The sequence below is a fragment of the Odontesthes bonariensis genome, chromosome 14, assembly GCF_027942865.1.
Source record: "Odontesthes bonariensis isolate fOdoBon6 chromosome 14, fOdoBon6.hap1, whole genome shotgun sequence".
Classification (NCBI taxonomy): domain Eukaryota; kingdom Metazoa; phylum Chordata; class Actinopteri; order Atheriniformes; family Atherinopsidae; genus Odontesthes; species Odontesthes bonariensis.
The window spans coordinates 1399827-1419561 of NC_134519.1; the positions used below are offsets into that span (position 1 = coordinate 1399827).

Here is a 19735-nt window from a genome sequence, read left to right on the forward strand (position 1 = left end):
GGTGGAGGGGAAGAAGAAGTGGTCCAACATTAAGGTGGAGGTGAAGAAGAAGTGGTCCCACATTAAGGTGGAGGTGAAGAAGAAGTGGTCCAACATTAAGGTGGAGGTGAAGAAGAAGTGGTCCCACATTAAGGTGGAGGTGAAGAAGAAGTGGTCCCACATTAAGGTGGAGGTGAAGAAGAAGTGGTCCCACATTAAGGTGGATGTGAAGAAGAAGTGGTCCAACATTAAGGTGGAGGTGAAGAAGAAGTGGTCCCACATTAAGGTGGATGTGAAGAAGAAGTGGTCCAACATTAAAGTGGAGGTGAAGAAGAAATGGTGCCATATTAAGGTGGAGGTGAAGATGAAGTGGTACCACATTAAGGTGGAGGTGAAGAAGTGGTCCCACATTAAGGTGGAGGGGAAGAAGAAGTGGTCCCACATTAAGGTGGAGGGGAAGAAGAAGTGGTCCCACATTAAGGTGGAGATGAAGAAGAAGTGGTCCCACATTAAGGTGGATGTGAAGAAGAAGTGGTCCCACATTAAGGTGGAGGGGAAGAAGAAGTGGTCCCACATTAAGGTGGATGTGAAGAAGAAGTGGTCCCACATTAAGGTGGAGGGGAAGAAGAAGTGGTCCCACATTAAGGTGGAGGTGAAGAAGAAGTGGTCCCACATTAAGGTGGAGGTGAAGAAGAAGTGGTCCCACATTAAGGTGGAGGGGAAGAAGAAGTGGTCCCACATTAAGGTGGATGTGAAGAAGAAGTGGTCCCACATTAAGGTGGAGGGGAAGAAGAAGTGGTCCCACATTAAGGTGGAAGTGAAGAAGAAGTGGTCCCACATTAAGGTGGAGGTGAAGAAGAAGTGGTCCCACATTAAGGTGGATGTGAAGAAGAAGTGGTCCCACATTAAGGTGGAGGGGAAGAAGAAGTGGTCCCACATTAAGGTGGATGTGAAGAAGAAGTGGTCCCACATTAAGGTGGAGGGGAAGAAGAAGTGGTCCCACATTAAGGTGGATGTGAAGAAGAAGTGGTCCCACATTAAGGTGGAGGTGAAGAAGAAGTGGTCCCACATTAAGGTGGATGTGAAGAAGAAGTGGTCCAACATTAAAGTGGAGGTGAAGAAGAAATGGTGCCACATTAAGGTGGAGGGGAAGAAGAAGTGGTCCCACATTAAGGTGGAGGTGAAGAAGAAGTGGTCCCACATTAAGGTGGAGGGGAAGAAGAAGTGGTCCCACATCAAGGTGGATGTGAAGAAGAAGTCGTCCCACATTAAGGTGGAGGGGAAGAAGAAGTGGTCCAACATTAAGGTGGAGGGGAAGAAGAAGTGGTCCCACATTAAGGTGGAGGGGAAGAAGAAGTGGTCCAACATTAAGGTGGAGGTGAAGAAGAAGTAGTCCCACATTAAGGTGGAGCTGAAGAAGAAGTGGTCCGACATTAAGGTGGAGGTGAAGAAGTGGTCCAACATTAAGGTGGAGGGGAAGAAGAAGTGGTCCCACATTAAGGTGGATGTGAAGAAGAAGTGGTCCCACATTAAGGTGGAGATAAAGAAGAAGTGGTCCCACATTAAGGTGGATGTGAAGAAGTGGTCCCACATTAAGGTGTAGGTGAAGAAGAAGTGGTCCCACATTAAGGTGGAGGTAAAGAAGTGGTCCAACATTAAGGTGGAGGGGAAGAAGTGGTCCCACATTAAGGTGGATGTGAAGAAGAAGTGGTCCCACATTAAGGTGGAGGTGAAGAGGAAGTGGTCCCACATTAAGGTGGAGGTGAAGAAGAAGTGGTCCCACATTAAGGTGGAGATAAAGAAGAAGTGGTCCCACATTAAGGTGGATGTGAAGAAGAAGTGGTCCCACATTAAGGTGGATGTGAAGAAGAAGTGGTCCCACATTAAGGTGGAGGAGAAGAAGAAGTGGTCCCACATTAAGGTGGATGTGAAGAAGTGGTCCAACATTAAAGTGGAGGTGAAGAAGAAATGGTGCCATATTAAGGTGGAGGTGAAGAAGAAGTGGTCCCACATTAAGGTGGAGGGGAAGAAGAAGTGGTCCCACATTAAGGTGGAGGGGAAGAAGAAGTGGTCCGACATTAAGGTGGAGGTGAAGAAGAAGTGGTCCCACATTAAGGTGGAGGGGAAGAAGAAGTCGTCCCACATCAAGGTGGATGTGAAGAAGAAGTCGTCCCACATTAAGGTGGAGGGGAAGAAGAATGGGTCCAACATTAAGGTGGAGGTGAAGAAGAAGTAGTCCCACATTAAGGTGGATGTGAAGAAGAAGTGGTCCGACATTAAGGTGGAGGTGAAGAAGTGGTCCAACATTAAGGTGGAGGGGAAGAAGAAGTGGTCCCACATTAAGGTGGATGTGAAGAAGAAGTGGTCCCACATTAAGGTGGAGATCAAGAAGAAGTGGTCCCACATTAAGGTGGAGGTGAAGAAGAAGTGGTCCCACATTAAGGTGGATGTGAAGAAGAAGTGGTCCAACATTAAAGTGGAGGTGAAGAAGAAGTGGTGCCATATTAAGGTGGAGGTGAAGATGAAGTGGTACCTCATTAAGGTGGAGGGGAAGAAGAAGTGGTCCCACATTAAGGTGGAGGGGAAGAAGAAGTGGTCCCACATTAAGGTGGAGGGGAAGAAGAAGTGGTCCCACATTAAGGTGGAGGTGAAGAAGAAGTGGTCCCACATTAAGGTGGAGGGGAAGAAGAAGTGGTCCCACATTAAGGTGGATGTGAAGCAGAGACTAGCTGCCCATCGTGTGGCCAAAACAGGCGAGGGGGGGGGGCGACTCTGTTTGAACAGAGAGTCAGGGCAACTATGGGTGACACTGCTCTCTCTGGGGTGGTGAGAGCTCATGTGGGTGACTCTGATTACCCTCGAGCTAAATACCCATGTTTTTGTGTAACTCACAACAACGTGTTCATACAGTAACGTGCAGAAGTGCGCCGGGGAAAAGGTGAGGCTGATTACGACATTTTACACTTTACGCACGGGGTTATTAATATATGCCCACAGAAACGATCAGGGGCTTGTTAGAAAGATCTTAAACTGAAGTTTAACCAGCAAAAAACAGCACGAAACTGACTTTAACCACCGACTATGATGCTGTGAAGACGGGATAGAAACTGGGGACGCACATACTCAATGCACGTCACGGGAAATAATATTCAATTCAATTCAATTCAATAATACTTTATTAATCCCCGAGGGGGAAATTACAAGTAGTTCCAGTACGACCCATCCAGACAGACAACATAAAAATAATAATAATATTAGGACAATTACACAATAAAGTTACTCACCAAGAAGCCAGCCATCACGCACAGTGCCACCTTGTACTCTGTTCCCAACAATGCTGTTACTCAGAATGTATGAATCGTGCGTTGAACCAGGCCACCTCGCCACAATGCTGGTTAATTGCATTTACGCATCACATATGATCTGTACATCGATTGAATGAAAATGTTCCCTGTTAACATACAAATTCATCATGTGATGGCGCTTTTATAGCAATGTGTGCGCAGTCGATAGCTCCGATTACAAAACCGGCTCTCGCTTCAAATTGAGCTTTAATGTTGGCCTGTCCAACTGCATTGTGGGAATTTGATATACGTGGCTGAGATGCGGATAATTCTGTCCCACACGGCTGGCTCGGGTCAGGCTAGACTGGCACAGTCCCAATCGGTTGGCCAGCTCCCTCTGGAATGCCCCGGTTGCTATAGGAATCCCAGTGTGCACATCACCTGTGGAATGCCCCGGTTGCTATAGGAACCCCAGTGTGCACATCACCTGTGAGCACAGGCAGCGCACAGCTCCACGCTGTGTTGCGCTCCAACGCCGGCCGCTGCTCTGCGCACAGTTCCAGGAGGATTTCCCTCAAACGGCTAATGAGCCAGTCGCCATCATGTGCCAGCAAATCCTCTCTGTCTCTGAACACACGCTCTCTTCTAATTGCACCATTTGCAAAGTCTTCTAATACTGCTAAAGCAGCCATTGTTTTTAATGGTATGCATTGCACCACTTTGCGCATGCTTTTGTGGTGAGGAGCGGAGTAAAGAATGAAATTTTTGAGCCAACAACGCCACGTGGGGACTTGCACCCCAGGATATGACAACTGAAACCCAATTGCTGTAAGGACACAGGGCTGTGACTGAGGAGGCAGAGATAGTAAAGAAAGAAAATATATTTATTGAAAATAATATTTCTGAATAAAACTTAAGTAAAGCTGCTGCTGCGAATAAACAAGAAAAAAAAGAGTTAAACAGACGGATTTAGTAAATAATTTTTATTAACAGAAGGCTAAAAGGCCGGCTATAACAATACTAAAAGCCAAATGACTAACAGAATTAAAATCAGTGGGCTGATCAATGGGCACTGAGTGGAAGGCATACTACTGGATGTGTGTCCCTCCTTCTTAAGCTGGGGTGCAACAATACAAATGAAAAGTCACCACAAACACCCTAAAAGTGCCCCAGTGTATTTGCATGCCAAAACAGGAAGTGAGGTCCTCACCACAGTGCCTAGCCTCCCACCTGATGACACCCAGGCCACACTGAAACTAAAAAAAAAAGGAATGACAAAAAGTTTAACAAACCTAAGGCTTAAGCAATAATCGAACTAAAATAGACAAAGAACTACACAAGCAAAACAAAAGTAGAGCGAACCAAACAAAACTGCCTAACAGAACTGTACAAACAAACTAACAAAACAGCAGCAAGTAAACCTAAAAAGACAAAAACACGTTAGTAGGAACCAAAGATTGGTTTGCATGATGAAATGGGGACCCTACTCACCACCTGCGCTAGGTAACCACACCAGCTCAGCAAGAGCTGAATGGAGCCATTTTGAGGCTTTAGAAAAGTGCGTACACCAGCCCTGAAGTTGGCGTGAGGCACCGCACATTTCCACGATCATTTCGCTCTTGATACATCTGATCGTTGACGTGAAAACGTGTGTACGCCACTTTTTTGTGGGTACATACCCTTTGTGCATGAGGCCCCTCTTCTGCAGCACAGCAACTGCCTCCACATTTACTGTTAAACACAGGGATAATAGATACATAGTGTTGTGAAATCGGTGGTTTATATGACCCAGAAGGCGAAAGCCTAAAAGTTGCTCAGCTGTAACTCGAGAATAACATGCATCATCATAACAGGTAAGATGCTCTTGTCATGTCTTCAATGACTTGTCTACACACTATGGGAAGAGGTGTACCGTTGCTCAAGGTTTGAGTAAAAAATTGATTTCTTCAGCATTTTTTTTTTTACTTACACAGCATCCCATCTTTTTTTGGATTTGGGGTTGTATCACTATTGTTGAATTAACCCACATCAATTAACACAAATATACCAAAAAAAAAACCCCAAATGTTATAACCGAGATAAGTAAGCTTAAAAGATAGGTTATCAAGACGTCAATGTTTCTATTTATCCTATCATAGCTTACTCAGACTATTCAGTGTCCACGTGGCCATACAGAATTTAACGTACATAAATAATGTCCGCTCAGGATAAAGCCAATGCAACACAACCAGAGGTCGGTTTCACCTCTGGTTTAGTGAAAACTGAGTTTATTAACCCTGAAATGAGGGAAACTCTGAGTTTTCCGTTTCACAAAGGGAGGTAACTCAAACCAGAAAAAGAGGGGTAACTCTAGCCTGTTTCACAAAGAGAGGTAACTTAAAGCAATACAATGTAATCTCTCAAAAAGCCCATTATGGAGCTCACCCTACAGGCTCGGAGGTAATGTACGGTTACGGACTCTTGCTTTGTCGGCCTCTCTCTTTCTCTTTGTTGCTTCATCAGTCAACGTCTTCTTCTGTTTCTTCGGTGCCTCTGCCATGATGATCGTACTGACAATGTTGCGCTAGCTTAGCCTTATACCTGGGAGCGTGAGAGGGGTCTATTTGTTTTTGCGGTAGGTGTGCCAGAAAGCAAGTCGAAGTACTTCCGCTCAGCTCCCGGGCCGGTCCAGCAAAGTTACATTGCGCAGTTTTTCCAACTCAGATCCCCGAAGGGCATAGGAGACAGGCCAATCGTAATATTAAAACTCATTCTAGCTGCACAATTTTTTTCAAGCTGTTATATGATATATCACTGCGTAACCCAACTGCAACTGGAACTCGGCTCACAGGACGCAGCAGGGGGTAAGAAAATGTTCATAAATGATATTACTCGTATGGGATGTCATTCAGCTTCATGTCAAAAGAGGCGAACTATCCCTTTAACAATGTTTGGGTCTAAATTGCTCTTCTTCAGAAGGGGCTTCAGCACCGCTGTTTTAAAGGAGGTGGGGAAGACAACCGTCTGCAGAGAGCAATTCACAATGTTTAAAAGCTGCTCCTCAAAGAATCCATAAAATGTTTTAAAAAACGGTGTTGGAATTGGTGTCTAAAAGGCACGTTGTAGGGTTTTCCTGGGAGAAAACTCGACCAAGTTTACTCCCATCAACAAGGGCAAAACCCTCCCATGTTTCCTCAGGTAAAAGCAATGATCCAGGTGTGGTGACGACTAAAAACTGTGGAGATAAAAGACTGGATCTGATCAATTTTACTTCTGAAGTGGTCTGCAAAGTCCTCACAGAGAGTATCTGATATTATTTTGTGGGATCTGCTATAATTACTGTTAGATAAAAGAGCAATGGTGGAGAAGAGGAATTTGGGATTGTTTTTATGGTCAGAGATTACTTTTTTGAAATGGGAAATTCTTGCCTGTTTGATTGCATTATTGTAGGTTTTGAGTTGTTGGCGTAAAATTTGATAGTGAACGGTTAGTTTTGATTTTCTCCATCTTCTTTCAGCACTCCTGCAGTTTCTTTTCAGTTTCTACGTTTCCTCATTTCTCCACGGGGGTGTAGGTTTTGTCTTGATTGTTTTGGTTAAAAGAGGAGCCACTGAGTCCAGCATTGACTGTCTAGCATTGATGTTAAAATGGTCAACGATAAAATCACAAGGAGCTGGTAAAATCTCCTTTTACCAGCATCTTTCTTTTATTGAAAGACATTCTCATTTCAGAGGAAGTCCTTCTTTAAACTTCTGTATAATTATAAATATATAATTGTTAGAATTACAACATGTGCAAATAAATGCTCTGAACAAATAATAAAAAAGTTAAATCGCCAGGAACGATTAAGCATTTTTTCAGCTTTACAATGAACCAATGAGGTAGACTAATCTATAACTTTCCAGAGGACTTAATATGAATACAAACCAAACTGATGGTTTGTGATGAAAAAGAATAAAAAGAAGAAAACATGCATTTTCAAAACAGTTCAGCAGATATAACTCAGGTGGGTTTATTTCTATTTATAGAGTATTAATTTACAATTTTTATCCAGTAATAAAGTGCTGGAAGTTTTGGTGTGAAAACCTCAATGCAAACAATGACATAAGCACAACTTTCAAAAGTAACAATCAACACATAGCTATCTGCTCATAAAAATGGGAGTTTCTGTCTTTTCGTGGTGAAAGACTATCCATGTGAAAGATTGCTTGGAAAATATCAACAGCAATGCCTTTCCAGTAATGGTCAACGTCTGAGCTTTTCACCCTTACATGTTAACACCAAGATAATATTGAAACATTTGCAAAAGAAAAAGAAAAATTGGGCACATTCGCTTGTAGCATATGTGGAACTATCTTATAATTATGAGACAAGATCAAAATTAGATAATCAAAACGCACAATACAATGATGGTGCAAAAACTGGAACACTATAGAACCTGAGAAGAGTTCTAAGGGTTTTAAGACAAGTAATTCATTCAAAGCTGTCACTACATTCAAAGGTAAGGTGAACAAAATAACTATAGGAGCTCATTTGACCCAATTAATTTGATAAAATGTAGACAAATACAGGCTAAAAACAGAGCTCATGTCGCAGCCAACAGCGCAAGTTAATTAATTCATGGTAACATTACACATTCCCTTTAAAAAAAAAAGAACTTGTTCACAAGACTTAAGTGACAATGTGCAAAATACATCTTAAAATGTGAAATTGCAATGCACATTGGACCTGGTCTCAAACTGAGTGTGTTGCTTCCAAATGGAAACTAGACTTTGTCCATCCCACTGTAAGCTGGGATGAAATGCAGTAAATTCATACATTCATTGTTAAAGCAAAATGTAAAGGCACTTTAAATCTGAAAGCTCCATTTACAGTTTTTACATGTTTTATTCCCCTTGATATCCTCCCTAAAATCTTTCAAGATATTCTCTTTGAGATGTTTCAAGTCTGTGACTTCTTGCATGTGTGGGTTCTCATGTGGCGCAACAAAGTATTACTTTGACCGAAACTTTTCCCACATGTTTTGCAAGGATACCATTTCTCGCCTATGTGGGTTCTCATATGGACAGTCAAATTACTCTTTTGACTGAAACTCTTCCCACATGTTTTGCAAGGATAACACTTCTCACCTGTGTGGACAACAACATGCTTTTTAAGAGCTGATGAGTTACTAAATCTTTTCCCACAAACACTACAAACGTATGGCTTCTCACCTGTGTGCATTCTCATGTGGACAAACAAGATATCACTACGTTTAAAACATTTTCCACATGTTTCACAAAAATATGGCTTCTCACCTGTGTGAGTTCTGATGTGAACAGTCAACTTACCCCTCTGACTGAAACTTTTCCCACACATTTTGCAAAAATACAGCTTCTCATCTGTATGAGTTCTTGTATGGACAGTCAAGTTACTAGTTTGATTGAAACATTTTTCACAGGTTTTGCAAGAATACCTCTTCTCACCTGTGTGGATTCTCACATGTCTTGCAAGTGCCCAAGAATAAGTAAATTTTTTACCACATATTTGACAAAGGTACGGTTTCTTACCTGTGTGGAGTGTGTGATCATTACTCCTGTGGGACTCATGTGGGACCTTTTCACAAACATCACATTTTACAGACTCTTCATCTGCATCAGCATTACCCTGAATATCAGTTTCAGAGAACTTGTTTGAGGCAAGTTGGTCAGTGTTTTGGTGCGTTTCATTGTGGTCACTTTTCTCATAATCAAGAGTCACTGTGAAAGTGTCAGTCTCCAGCCTCTGCACAAGCTGTGATCCCCCCTGACTGATGCTTACTTCCACCTGTTCCACTTTAATGTGTAGTAGATCTAGGTCATCTTGGTCCAAAATGAAGTTCTCTTCATCATTGAGCTGCTGGTTGGTGAGAACCTCCTCCTCCTTTTTACAGACCTCCTGCTGTGAGGTATCTGAAGGGATAAAGGAAAACAAAATGTTTAAAAAAGGGAATGAAAGAAAAGAACAACATGACATAATTATGAGAAAACTACTTCATAATCACAGATATGATACACAATATACTAAAGGCGGAGGAGCTAGAATACTTGAGTATATTTTCTGAGAATTCTCAGGTTTCATTGGAACTGTTTCATTCAATGTGGCACAAACTTAATCATTATTGAAATAGTCTTAACAGCTCCGTAAATCTGAAAAGTTTAACCAGTACATTTTCCAAATATTTTCTCATAATGTTCTGCAAGAACAAAGCTTCTCTTTGTGTGTTCTCACATTAAAAGCCAAAACCGCAAAATTTAGTTTTTCAAGAGTTTAGTTTGTCACCTGTGTGAGTTCTCATGTGTCGCAACAGACTGTTACGTTGAGTGAAACATTTCGCACATATTTTGCATGAATATGGCTTCTGACCTTTGTGAGTTCTTTAGGTGCGACAACAAATGGATATTTAAGCCAAATCTTTTCCCACATATTTTACAAGAATATAACTTCTCAGCTGTGTGGGCTCTGTGGATTTTATCTCATCTGTGTATTCAGTTATTTGCCCTTTTAACACTGACAAAGCAGAGTTGTGAGAGTGGAGCTGATTACTGTTTGGTTCTGTATTCTTGTAGTCGCTTTCCTCATAAGCAGGATTCACCGTAAGAACATCCGTCTTCTGTCTTGGTTCCTTCTGGTTCAGATTAGAGTTCCCCTCCTGGTTACAGAGCTGCTGGTCAGAAAGAATGTTCTCCTCTGCAATGACATGTTGCTCTGGGAAGTCTGAAGACACAAAGGGACACAAGATAAAATATTACTGCAGAGAGGAAATACAGTCATGTGACAAACAAAAAACATCATCCGTCAATTCGGAGGTTTTACATGTCAGGATACATGTCATCTGGAACTTATCAGGTCTATAAATGAGACAAAAATGCAGAAGTAGTGTGTGAAAAACTTAGTGAACCCCATAATTCAACAGCTTGTAGAACCACCTTTAGTAGCAATAGGTTGAAATAATCATTTCCTGTATGATATTACCAACTGCTCAAATTATTTCCAACTTATTCTTCCTGAGGTTCCACAAAAGGTTCTGCCTGATTAATGCTTCATCCCGTTTAAAGCCAGCTTTCAGAGACAACAAACAAACAAAACAGCATTAAATTAAACCTGAAAAACAAGCAGTAAATTTTAACAAGAAACAAAGAAGTCAGCTCACAACTTATATTTCAGTTTAACAACCATGTTTTAGCTCAGTCAGGTTCTCCTGTGTCTTCTACATACTGTGAGTTTAACTCTAAATGTTTCTGCTTTTAAACACAGATGCATTCATGTTATTTCTGTCTGAAAAATAACTGCAGCTGCACCGTAACTTTCCTCTGTGAGCCTGAAATAAATGTAACGTAGAGCTCTGATTAGGATCCTCTATGAGTCATATTCCTGTGTGAGTTCATCAGCCCATCACAGTGTTCCTTACCTATTCTGTGTAAGATTATTCGGGGTTTCCAGGTGATATCCAGCAGTCCGCGCCGACGGTCGATCTCTTCCTCGTACTGGTCAACATTATTTCCAGTCTCTTGTAACTTTTCCTCACCTTCGGGTTTGGATTGAAGTGGCATAAAGGTATCAGTCTCTTGACTCAGTACAAGCTGCTCTCCTTGACTGGGGCAGAGTTCATCCTGTTCCTCTTTAATCTGTGGAGGTTCTGGTTCCTCCTGATCCACACTGGAGTTGCTCTCCTGGTCACAGAGCAGCCAGTCTGCTAGAACGTTCTCCTCCTTACAAACATCTTGTTGCGAGAGTTCTGGAGGGATGAAATGAAAACCAGACATGATTAGCGAAGTGATAATAGAGAAATGCACATCTGCCCACATCAAAACTGCGTTCCAAGTGAAAGATATCTTCAGTGGGAACAGGAACTTTTGGAGGGTCCTGTTTGTCTTTGTGCTTGGAAATGAAATGAAAGTCTGTTGGAGGTTCCGCTCAGATTCTGTGGTCAGCCTCAGAACTCTCTTGGGGGGGTTTGGTGGCGCTCGGGCTCGCGGGGGCCAGTTCCGGCGCACGACCCATGTCTGGGTGGCGGGGGCCTTGCGGGGCTGGTAGGCTGCCACCTCTGGTCGCCGGGGGGGCTCTGCCCCGGGGCTTCCTCTGCTGTCTTCTGGGGGGATGCGTGGTTGTCCCTATGGTGGGCTTCCCGGGTTCTGTGCTCCTTGGGGGCTGTTGGTGGCCTGGGTCTGGGGGCCCTCTCGGCCTGCTTCTGATTGCTGGGGGGTGGGGATTGTGGCACTATACACTGATATTTAAGCATGGTTATTATGTGGAACCATCTAGGCGTATTGCATGTTCATGCACACGCACACACACACACACACACACACACACACACACACACACACACACACACACACACACACACACACACACTCATTAGCCCAGTAGCATGCTCGCTAAGCAGTTGTTATACTGTGGTTTAAGGTCATCTGTATCCACAGTTGTATTTTATGAGATTGCTGCTGCTTGTGCTTTTTTGTTTGTTTGTTTGTGTGTTTGTTCTCTGCTTGTCTGCTTACATGTGCTCCTGGTGCCTCTAAAGCCGGAGTTACAGTTGACGCGGTGGGGGACCGTGACGTCAAAATGACGTTTCAGGCCTGGCGCTTCCCTTGAAAAGACGGCGCAGCGCGTTGTCGTGCACCAGTCAATTTTTGTAACTTGACGGCGCCAACAACGACAGACCGGATGGACCATTTTGAGGCCAGACTCAGTCAGGAGGTGCGTTTGTACAGGCAGCTGTACGACACTGCAGTGAAACAGCACAGGGACCACGTAAACTCCCAAAACTGGTGGACAGAGATTGGCAGAACTTTGGGGAAAGAGGGAGAGTTCTGTAAGAATGTGTGAAATTAGCTACGGGACAGATACGTGAAGGTAAAGAAGAGGGCAGAGACTCCAAGTGGTGATGCCGGGGGCTTCAGACCTTCACCTCTTTTAACTGAATTTAAAAATTTTAATTATCCGAATACTGCAGCAGTATAATTAATGACAGTTTTCCTGCTCTTCATTGTTTTCTTCTCCACTTTCCTGGTTGTAGAGTAGAGGTAACCTTCACGTAGCAGCGCCACCTCTGTGACGGAGAAAATTGCAACTACTGACGCATCGACTTGCGCCACCATATATAGCCGCCACGAAATTGTGACGTCATCAACACCGCTCGCGCTAGCAGACATGGCAACCATGCAAGAGCCTTAAGGCTGGATTCCCCACAAAAGCCGTGAATTGTCTTCAGTTTTGTTTTTACAGGTGTAGCAGCTGGTTGTCTGACTTTTCACTGTTTTCTATGTTTGTCTCTTATTGTTTCTGTTCCTTTTTTTTCCTTCTTTGCTCTCCCTCTCTCTCTGTCCCCTAGTCCGGTTCAACACTATCACACCATGTTAAGTATTGTAACAAAACTAAATAAATAAAAATAAGGATTACTGGGCATCAAGGGGAGCTTTACATTTATAAAGCTTCCCTTGGCATAGCAAATGTGTTTGGCATAAACGGTATTCAGATTACAGTTCTGCTGCCATAATGCTGGACAGGACAAGGGGTTAAATTAAAAAAAAAAAAAAAAGTTTAAATCCCACATAAAAAAACGTGACAGTGATCCTACAGAAAATTATTAATAACCTGACAAAGACAGTCCTCAAAAGGCTGATGGTAGAAAGCTGAGCTGTAATAACGACAGGTCTAACTTTAATGTTTCGTTTTGGTTGACGCAAGACATCTTTTAAAGACTGTTTTAGTCACGTGTCTGCTGCACCGTAACTTTCCTCTGTGAGCCTGAAATAAATGTAACGTAGAGCTCTGATTAGGATCCTCCATGAATCATATTCCTGTGTGAGTTCACTCAGCCCATCACAGTGTTCCTTACTGTTGTAGTTCTTTGTTAGGTCTTACTGTAGGTCTGTCTCAGACCGGACCGTGGGTTACTATAACTATATTAATAAATAATACACAACGGAGGCGAGGTACTTCCAGGTGCTTTCTTTAGTATGTCAGCTTAACCTAGCTACAGATACAAGCAATCAATCACAGAGCCTGGCGCGCCGCAGGCCAACATTGTCAAGTACCGAGTGCTCAATCAAATACACCACATCCCCCTTTTCCAAGACTGAGATGTGATGATACACTTAGCATTATCAACTTCAATAGCATAACACTGTGATGTGCTCAATATCAAACATATCAGATAAACATGTCTCTTAAAGGTGATAGAGAAAGGTTGAATGGGGCATTAATCCTTGTTCTGTGATGTGATATGTAGCCCAAAAAAAATTGGTTGGGTCTGTAATGACTCAGAACCTCCCTAAAAGGCTCTCTGAAACAGCTGTTACTATGCTGGGTTTAGAATGCGTCTTTTTCCATCGTTTCAGAGCTTATCTGGCAACCTCATTGTGAAATGCAGGTAGGTGTTGGCGCTATTCGGTTGCCGTTGCTTGATTGGCTGCCCTTGCTCTCATTGAAAAGAAAGTACTCCGTTTGGCTTCATTTGTTTTGTTTTACTTCGGTAACTGTGACTTCCAAAGGTTATGCATTGAAACAAGCAAGCTGGCCTTTGCAGGCTTACTTACCGCCTGCATAATAGTGAAAATAGCTAGCTGCTAAGGGGTTAGCTCATTCCCTTTAGATGAACAAGCCAGAGCTAACATGCAATTCTTACAACAGGAATATGGCACAACACACATTTAAAACTAAATAAAATGTGATACTTAAAGGCTGTACTGATTGCTGGGGTTGATTTTGTTGCAAAGTCGGAACTGACCCTCTACTGAGCATTAAATTCCGACTGAAGCCTGCTGGGAATCGTGCAAGGTTTGTTAAACTGTACTCCGTGAAGGGGCATGTCTGAAAGGGGGTGGCTGTGGATTTGGGTGTGGGGGGGCGATTGCGGCAAAAGATAGGTCACTTTATGCTCAAACACGGATTGGCACATTTTCTGGAAGTATTCAAAACAGGGGGAGGACTTTAAACAGAGGTTCTGACACTTGCTGGCACTTCGTGTGTACTCCCCACAGCGGGGAGACTCAGAACTAACACCAAAAACGTGAAAAACGATTTTGATTCTCTATCACCTTTAACAGAACCACCTGCTTTCTTCATAAGCATTCTTTTATAAACATGTCAATAAACATTTATGACAAGCAGATAAATAACATTTTGTCTACTCAGCCAGTAGACATGAACTTGTCTCTGAACCTGTATTGTGGTGTGGACACCACTGCCATGCTGCATCCATCTTGAGCAGCTGTCTGAGCGGCGCTGTCAGTGAAGCTTCATTTGGCACATACTGGGCCAAGAACTTAGTCATACCCAACAGGCGTTGGAGGCCTTGTTTGTCCACTGGGGGCGGCATGTCGACGATTGCTTTAATCTTTGCCTTGTCAGCCTTCTGGCCGGCTGTGTCCCATATATTTCACTGTGTCGACCTTGTACTGTATCTTGTCCTTGTTGAACTTCACTTTTGCTGCCTTTGCTCGCTCCATCACCTTATGAAGGATTTTGTCATGTTCTTGTTCTGAGGCCGCAGCTATGATCATGTCATCTGCAACAATGTGCACACCTGGGATGTCACCAAAGGTCTCACAGTTCTTCTGCTGGAACACTTCACTGGCTGACTTAATCCCAAACGGAAGCCTGAGAAAGCGATATCGGCCCCATGGTGTATTAAAGGTGCACAGTTTCGAAGATTTGCTCGTCCAGCTTGATCTGCCAGTAACCGTCTTTTTCATCCAGGATGGTGAAGGTGTTTTTAACCGGCGAGCTCGCTGCACACATCTTCAGGGGTAGGTATGGACTGGAGTAATGCTGGCGTTTGACAGCTTCATTCAGGTTACAAGGGTCCAAACACACCCTTAGTGAACCATTTTTCTTTTTTGTGGCAACAAGACTGTTCACCCATTCAGTCGGCTCGTAGACAGGTTTTATCACCTCTCTCTTCTCCAGGTCTTGTAGTGTGTGTTTCAGTGAGTCCATGATCGAAAGAGGTACGTTTCTGCAGCCATGAATCACAGGGGGAACAGATGAGTCAACATGTATGTGATGTACTCCAGGAAACTCTCCCAGACCTGTGAAGACCTCAGCATACTTTTCAATCAGCTCCTCTTTGGTGGATGGAGGCCTTGGTGGCTGTGAGGGCGTCGTTGTCCGTGCTTCAACCCTCTTCACCAGCCTTCACCTCCCAGAATCGCTTTGTCTGCCTGTCCGGTTACATGGAACTCTACAGTGTGTCTCGCAGTTTCACACTGCAGGGATGCAACCCCGCATGAAGGCAGGTGGGCTCCACCAAAAGCGATTAATACAGTCTTTGTGGGCCGCAGTTGAATGGGACCTGGTAGCTGCTTAAAAATGGACATGGGCAGCACACTTGCATCTGCACCTGTCTCAAGTTTGAATTTTATTGGCATACCTCGGATGCTGGCTGTTTCAAACCATTTGCTGTCCTTTGTGAGGCTCGCTGTTTTTCTTTCCGTACTGTCTACCATGCCAATATACAAGGAATCCATTTCACTCTCAATGTTATGTACAGTCTTGGACATATATTTGTCACGTTTCTCGCCAACTACACGACATACCTTGGAGAAGTGATTATTTTTTCCACACTTATGACACACTGCTCCGTAAGCTGGGTTTTGGCGAGGCTCATGCTGTCTCCCACATTTCTGGCAGTTCACTGTTGCCCTTCTTCTTGCCCTTGTTGAACCTGCTGCTTGTTTGTTTGTATCCTTTTGTTTTTACCACAGCATCAACTGGAGCATCATGCGTGACAGGTGTCATCCGCATCACCTGTATTTGTGTCTTGGCAAGTTTTGTGGACCTCCATATGTCAATTGCTCTTTGAAGTGTTAGTCCGTTTTCACGGAGAAGTCTTTCTTTCAGATGAGGATCATTAATTCTGAACACTAGTTTATCCCTCATCATATCATCTTCACTTCGGCGAAACTCATAGTCTTTACTTTTCTGACGCAGTTCTGTAATGAATCTGTCCACTGTAATTCCTGATGACATCGTATGGGACCAGAACTGATGTCGTTCAAACACAACATTCTTCAGTAGGCTACAGTACTCTCTGAATGCCATGAGAACGTCCTTCATTGATATGTCATCTTCTCCAGACGGACTGACATGGAGTGTGTTCTACACTTCTAATGCTTCGTCACCTAGAGTATGAAGTAGGATGGCTATTTTAACCTCCTCCTCTTTCTCTGACGCACCTGAAGCAATCATGTACAGGCGAAAGCGTTGTTCCCACCTGCGCCAGTTTTCAGCGACATTGCCAGTGAGTATCAGTCGTGACTAGGGTTGCCAAATGCCCTTGAAAAACTGAATTGGGCCGTATTTAGAAACAAAAGCACCGGTCCCGTATTGAGCTGAAAAGGGACGCACTTTGTCCCGTATTACTGTGAGAATCTAAAAATAGGCAGTATCGTGCCAATGGTAGTTAATTTTGTTATTTTATATTAAAGTGAATTGCTGAATGATAATTAGTTTTCCAGGTGTTCATGTCACTCAAAAATATGCATCTAATTCAATTCAGGTTCGAGTCAAATAGTTAAAAAATTGTTTCACTCACAAAAAAAGGGGCTTAAAAATTCACCAGGCCAGGAAGGGTGAAGGCAATCGGTTTCGGCCGGCCCTTCTAATGAGGTGTCCCTTATTCATTTTTCAGGGAGTTGGCAACCCTCGTTGTGACGGTGGTCTGAACTGCTCCATTTTCACGCGTTAGCCGTCCGGTGTTAGCAAAATGCTAATCTCCTCTTATCTCACACGTAGTCCCTCAGCTCACTCCGTAACTCCGTCTTCTGACACCATGTTGTAGTTCTTTGTTAGGTCTTACCGTAGGTCTGCCTCAGACCGGACCATGGGTTACTATAACTATATTAATAAATAATACACAACGGAGGCGGGGTACTTCCAGGTGCTCTCTTTAGCATAGATATGTATAGAATGGCTAGATGTGTTACGTCTGAGTTTAGAACGTCCGCACAAGTCGGCCATCTTACCACAGGGTGAGATGTCCGGGAGACAGTCAAACCTGAGGTAACCTGAGTTACGCTAAGTGATCTGCTCTGACGCTATTACTCTTATCTCGCAGAAATCTCCACCATTTTACATACTAAAAGACCCCGTGCAATATTTTATTTATTCGGTCATCTGTGCAATAATTCACGTCACTATTGTGCAATATCTTATCTATTGATGGTCAGACTATGTGCATACAATGTGTCATTAACACAAGTGTAGTGCATTATGGGCAATAACTCAACCATAGTGCTATAACTTATTTCATTTAACTCTCTTTACTTTGTATATCTTGTATAGCCTATATTCTTTTTTAAACTTTGTTTTAGATTATTCTATATTAATTATATTTTAATGATATATTAAATTAATTATTCTATATTATACTGTATTTTAGATTTATAGAGATCCTATGTGTGTGTTTGGAGCTACTGGGGACTTGAATTTCCCTGAGGGAGTCATCCCAAGGGGTAAATAAAGTTGAGTCATGGGGCAAATAAACCTGAAATATTTACGTTTTTATTTTAAAAAATAAATATGGACTTCGTCTGTAGTGTGATAATTAGCTTACTACTTTGATGTTTATAATAACCTAAACGTTTGAGAATTAAGCAAGTTATGTCTTGAATGTTTGAATGTTTCAACATCAACACAATGTTGTCGGTGAGAGAGCTGCCTGTGGTAAGATGGCGGCCATCTGAAGACGTTCCACTCCGTTGCCCAGCAACGCGGACAAGACATCTAGCCATTCTATCTATGCTCTGTAGTATGTCAGCTTAATCTAGCTACAGATATAAGCAATCAATCACAGCGCCTGGCGCGCCGCAGGCCAACATTGTCGAGTACCGAGTGCTCGATCAAATACACCACACTTACCTGGTGTGTGGAGCTTTATTTGGGGTTTCCAGGTGATATCCAGCAGTCCGCGCTGACGGTCGATCTCCTCCTCGTACTGGACGATGGTTTTCTCAAACTCTGAGAATATTTCTTCAGCAGCAGCAGTTAGTCGCTGGCTGATAAACTCTCTCAGAGGCTGAACTGAAGACATTGTTGCTGCTCACACTCAGATATTCAGCTCAGACAACCCGACCGTCCTCCCGCTGCTGGCGTCGGATCGTTGTTTACTTCCGGCGCGTGTCACACTGTAAATGTCCGGAAGAGGAGAACTGTTTATCTTTATTTCCGTCTTGAACTTTCTTTTTTTTAATTTTATTTTTTATTACTAAAATGCAAATAATGATAACAATAAATTATATAACACTGTTGAAAATAATCTCCAAAGAAAAATAAACTTTTAAAAAAGAAAAAAGCTTATGAAAAATGTAAGCAAAAGAATAATGAAAAACAGAACAAAAAATAAAACTAAGCAACCAAGAATTGGCATCAATATATTTGTTTTTCATTGATTTCAGAAAACAGTAATATATTAATAATAATAATAATAATAATATAATAATAATAGTAATAATTTCTCATAAAGACCTGCAGTGAATGTTGATTGTTAAAATGTTTATATTCATGAATCAAGAAATTGGCTAAAAAACCCCAAAGAGATTTAACACAAATTGTTTTTTTATCGAATTTCAAATATTATCATAAGAGCTTGAATAAGGGCATCTGGACTTCTTTTTCTTGGATCTTGAAGACGTTTCGCCTCTCATCTGAAAGGCTTAGTAAGAGCATATTTCCAGGATATTAGACTGTGCCTAAGTACAGCAGGTTTCACAACAAGTTGGCAGAGGTTAGAAATAGACATTATGGCAGGGTGTACGATTTCTCCATTAGCATTTACAATGGCCATGTAGATAATTATTAGAGCTTCCAAGTGGGTTGTAGGTGGAGAGAGAGACGTCAGGATGGCATGCGCCTTACACCAATTAGAGCATACATGGATGATATGACGTTGGTGACCACAACAGTGCCATGTATGAAGAGAATATTTGAGGGACTTAATAAAAATCTAAAGTGGGCTGGTATGACAATCAAACCTACTAAGTCTAGAAGTATCTCAAGAAGTAGAGGGAAATGAAGTGATAGAAAGTTTGTAATAGATGAAGAAAACATTCCAATAATTAGGGACAAGGCAGTAAAGAGTTTAGGCAAGTGGTACCAGGCAGACATGAATGATGGAGAGCGGGCAGTGCAGTTTCAGAAAGATGTTGCTGAGGGACTGAATAGAAGAGATAAATCAGGGCTTCCAGGAAAGTTGAAGCTCTGGTGTCTGCAGTTTGGATTGTTTCCTAGGTTGATGTGGCCACTGTCTGTGTATGAGATTCCATTATCTGTTGCGAAACAAATGGAAAGATTAGTTAGTTTTTATACTAGGAAGTGGCTAAGTGTTCCTAGATGCTTAAGTACTGTGGCACTGTATGGGAAAGGCATACTCCAGCTCCCAGTATCTAGTCTAGTAGAGGAGTTTAAATGTACTAAAGTTAGGACAGAGCTCCTGTTAGCTGGGAGTAAAGATGTGGTAGTTAGTAATG

General features: G+C 42.6%; 1 protein-coding gene across 3 annotated transcripts; it reads right to left on the reverse strand.

Annotated features, from left to right (window-relative positions):
- Positions 1-7251: 7251 nt before the first annotated feature.
- Positions 7252-18375, reverse strand: LOC142398509 (uncharacterized). Of its 3 annotated transcripts, none has more exons than XM_075482546.1 (4): positions 18129-18375; positions 10672-10998; positions 9807-9977; positions 7252-9172 (listed from the first exon to the last, which is right to left on the reverse strand). In XM_075482546.1, exons 1-4 carry the CDS (start codon positions 18298-18300, stop codon positions 8184-8186), a joined length of 1659 nt encoding a protein of 552 aa, XP_075338661.1. In that variant the 5' UTR covers positions 18301-18375; the 3' UTR covers positions 7252-8183. The 3 variants fall into 3 exon arrangements, with proteins under 3 accessions (XP_075338661.1, XP_075338663.1, XP_075338662.1); XM_075482548.1 differs by having other exon boundaries at positions 9002-9172; positions 9856-9977; XM_075482547.1 differs by lacking the exon at positions 7252-9172 and having other exon boundaries at positions 9568-9977.
- Between the last annotated feature and the right edge of the window lie 1360 nt (positions 18376-19735).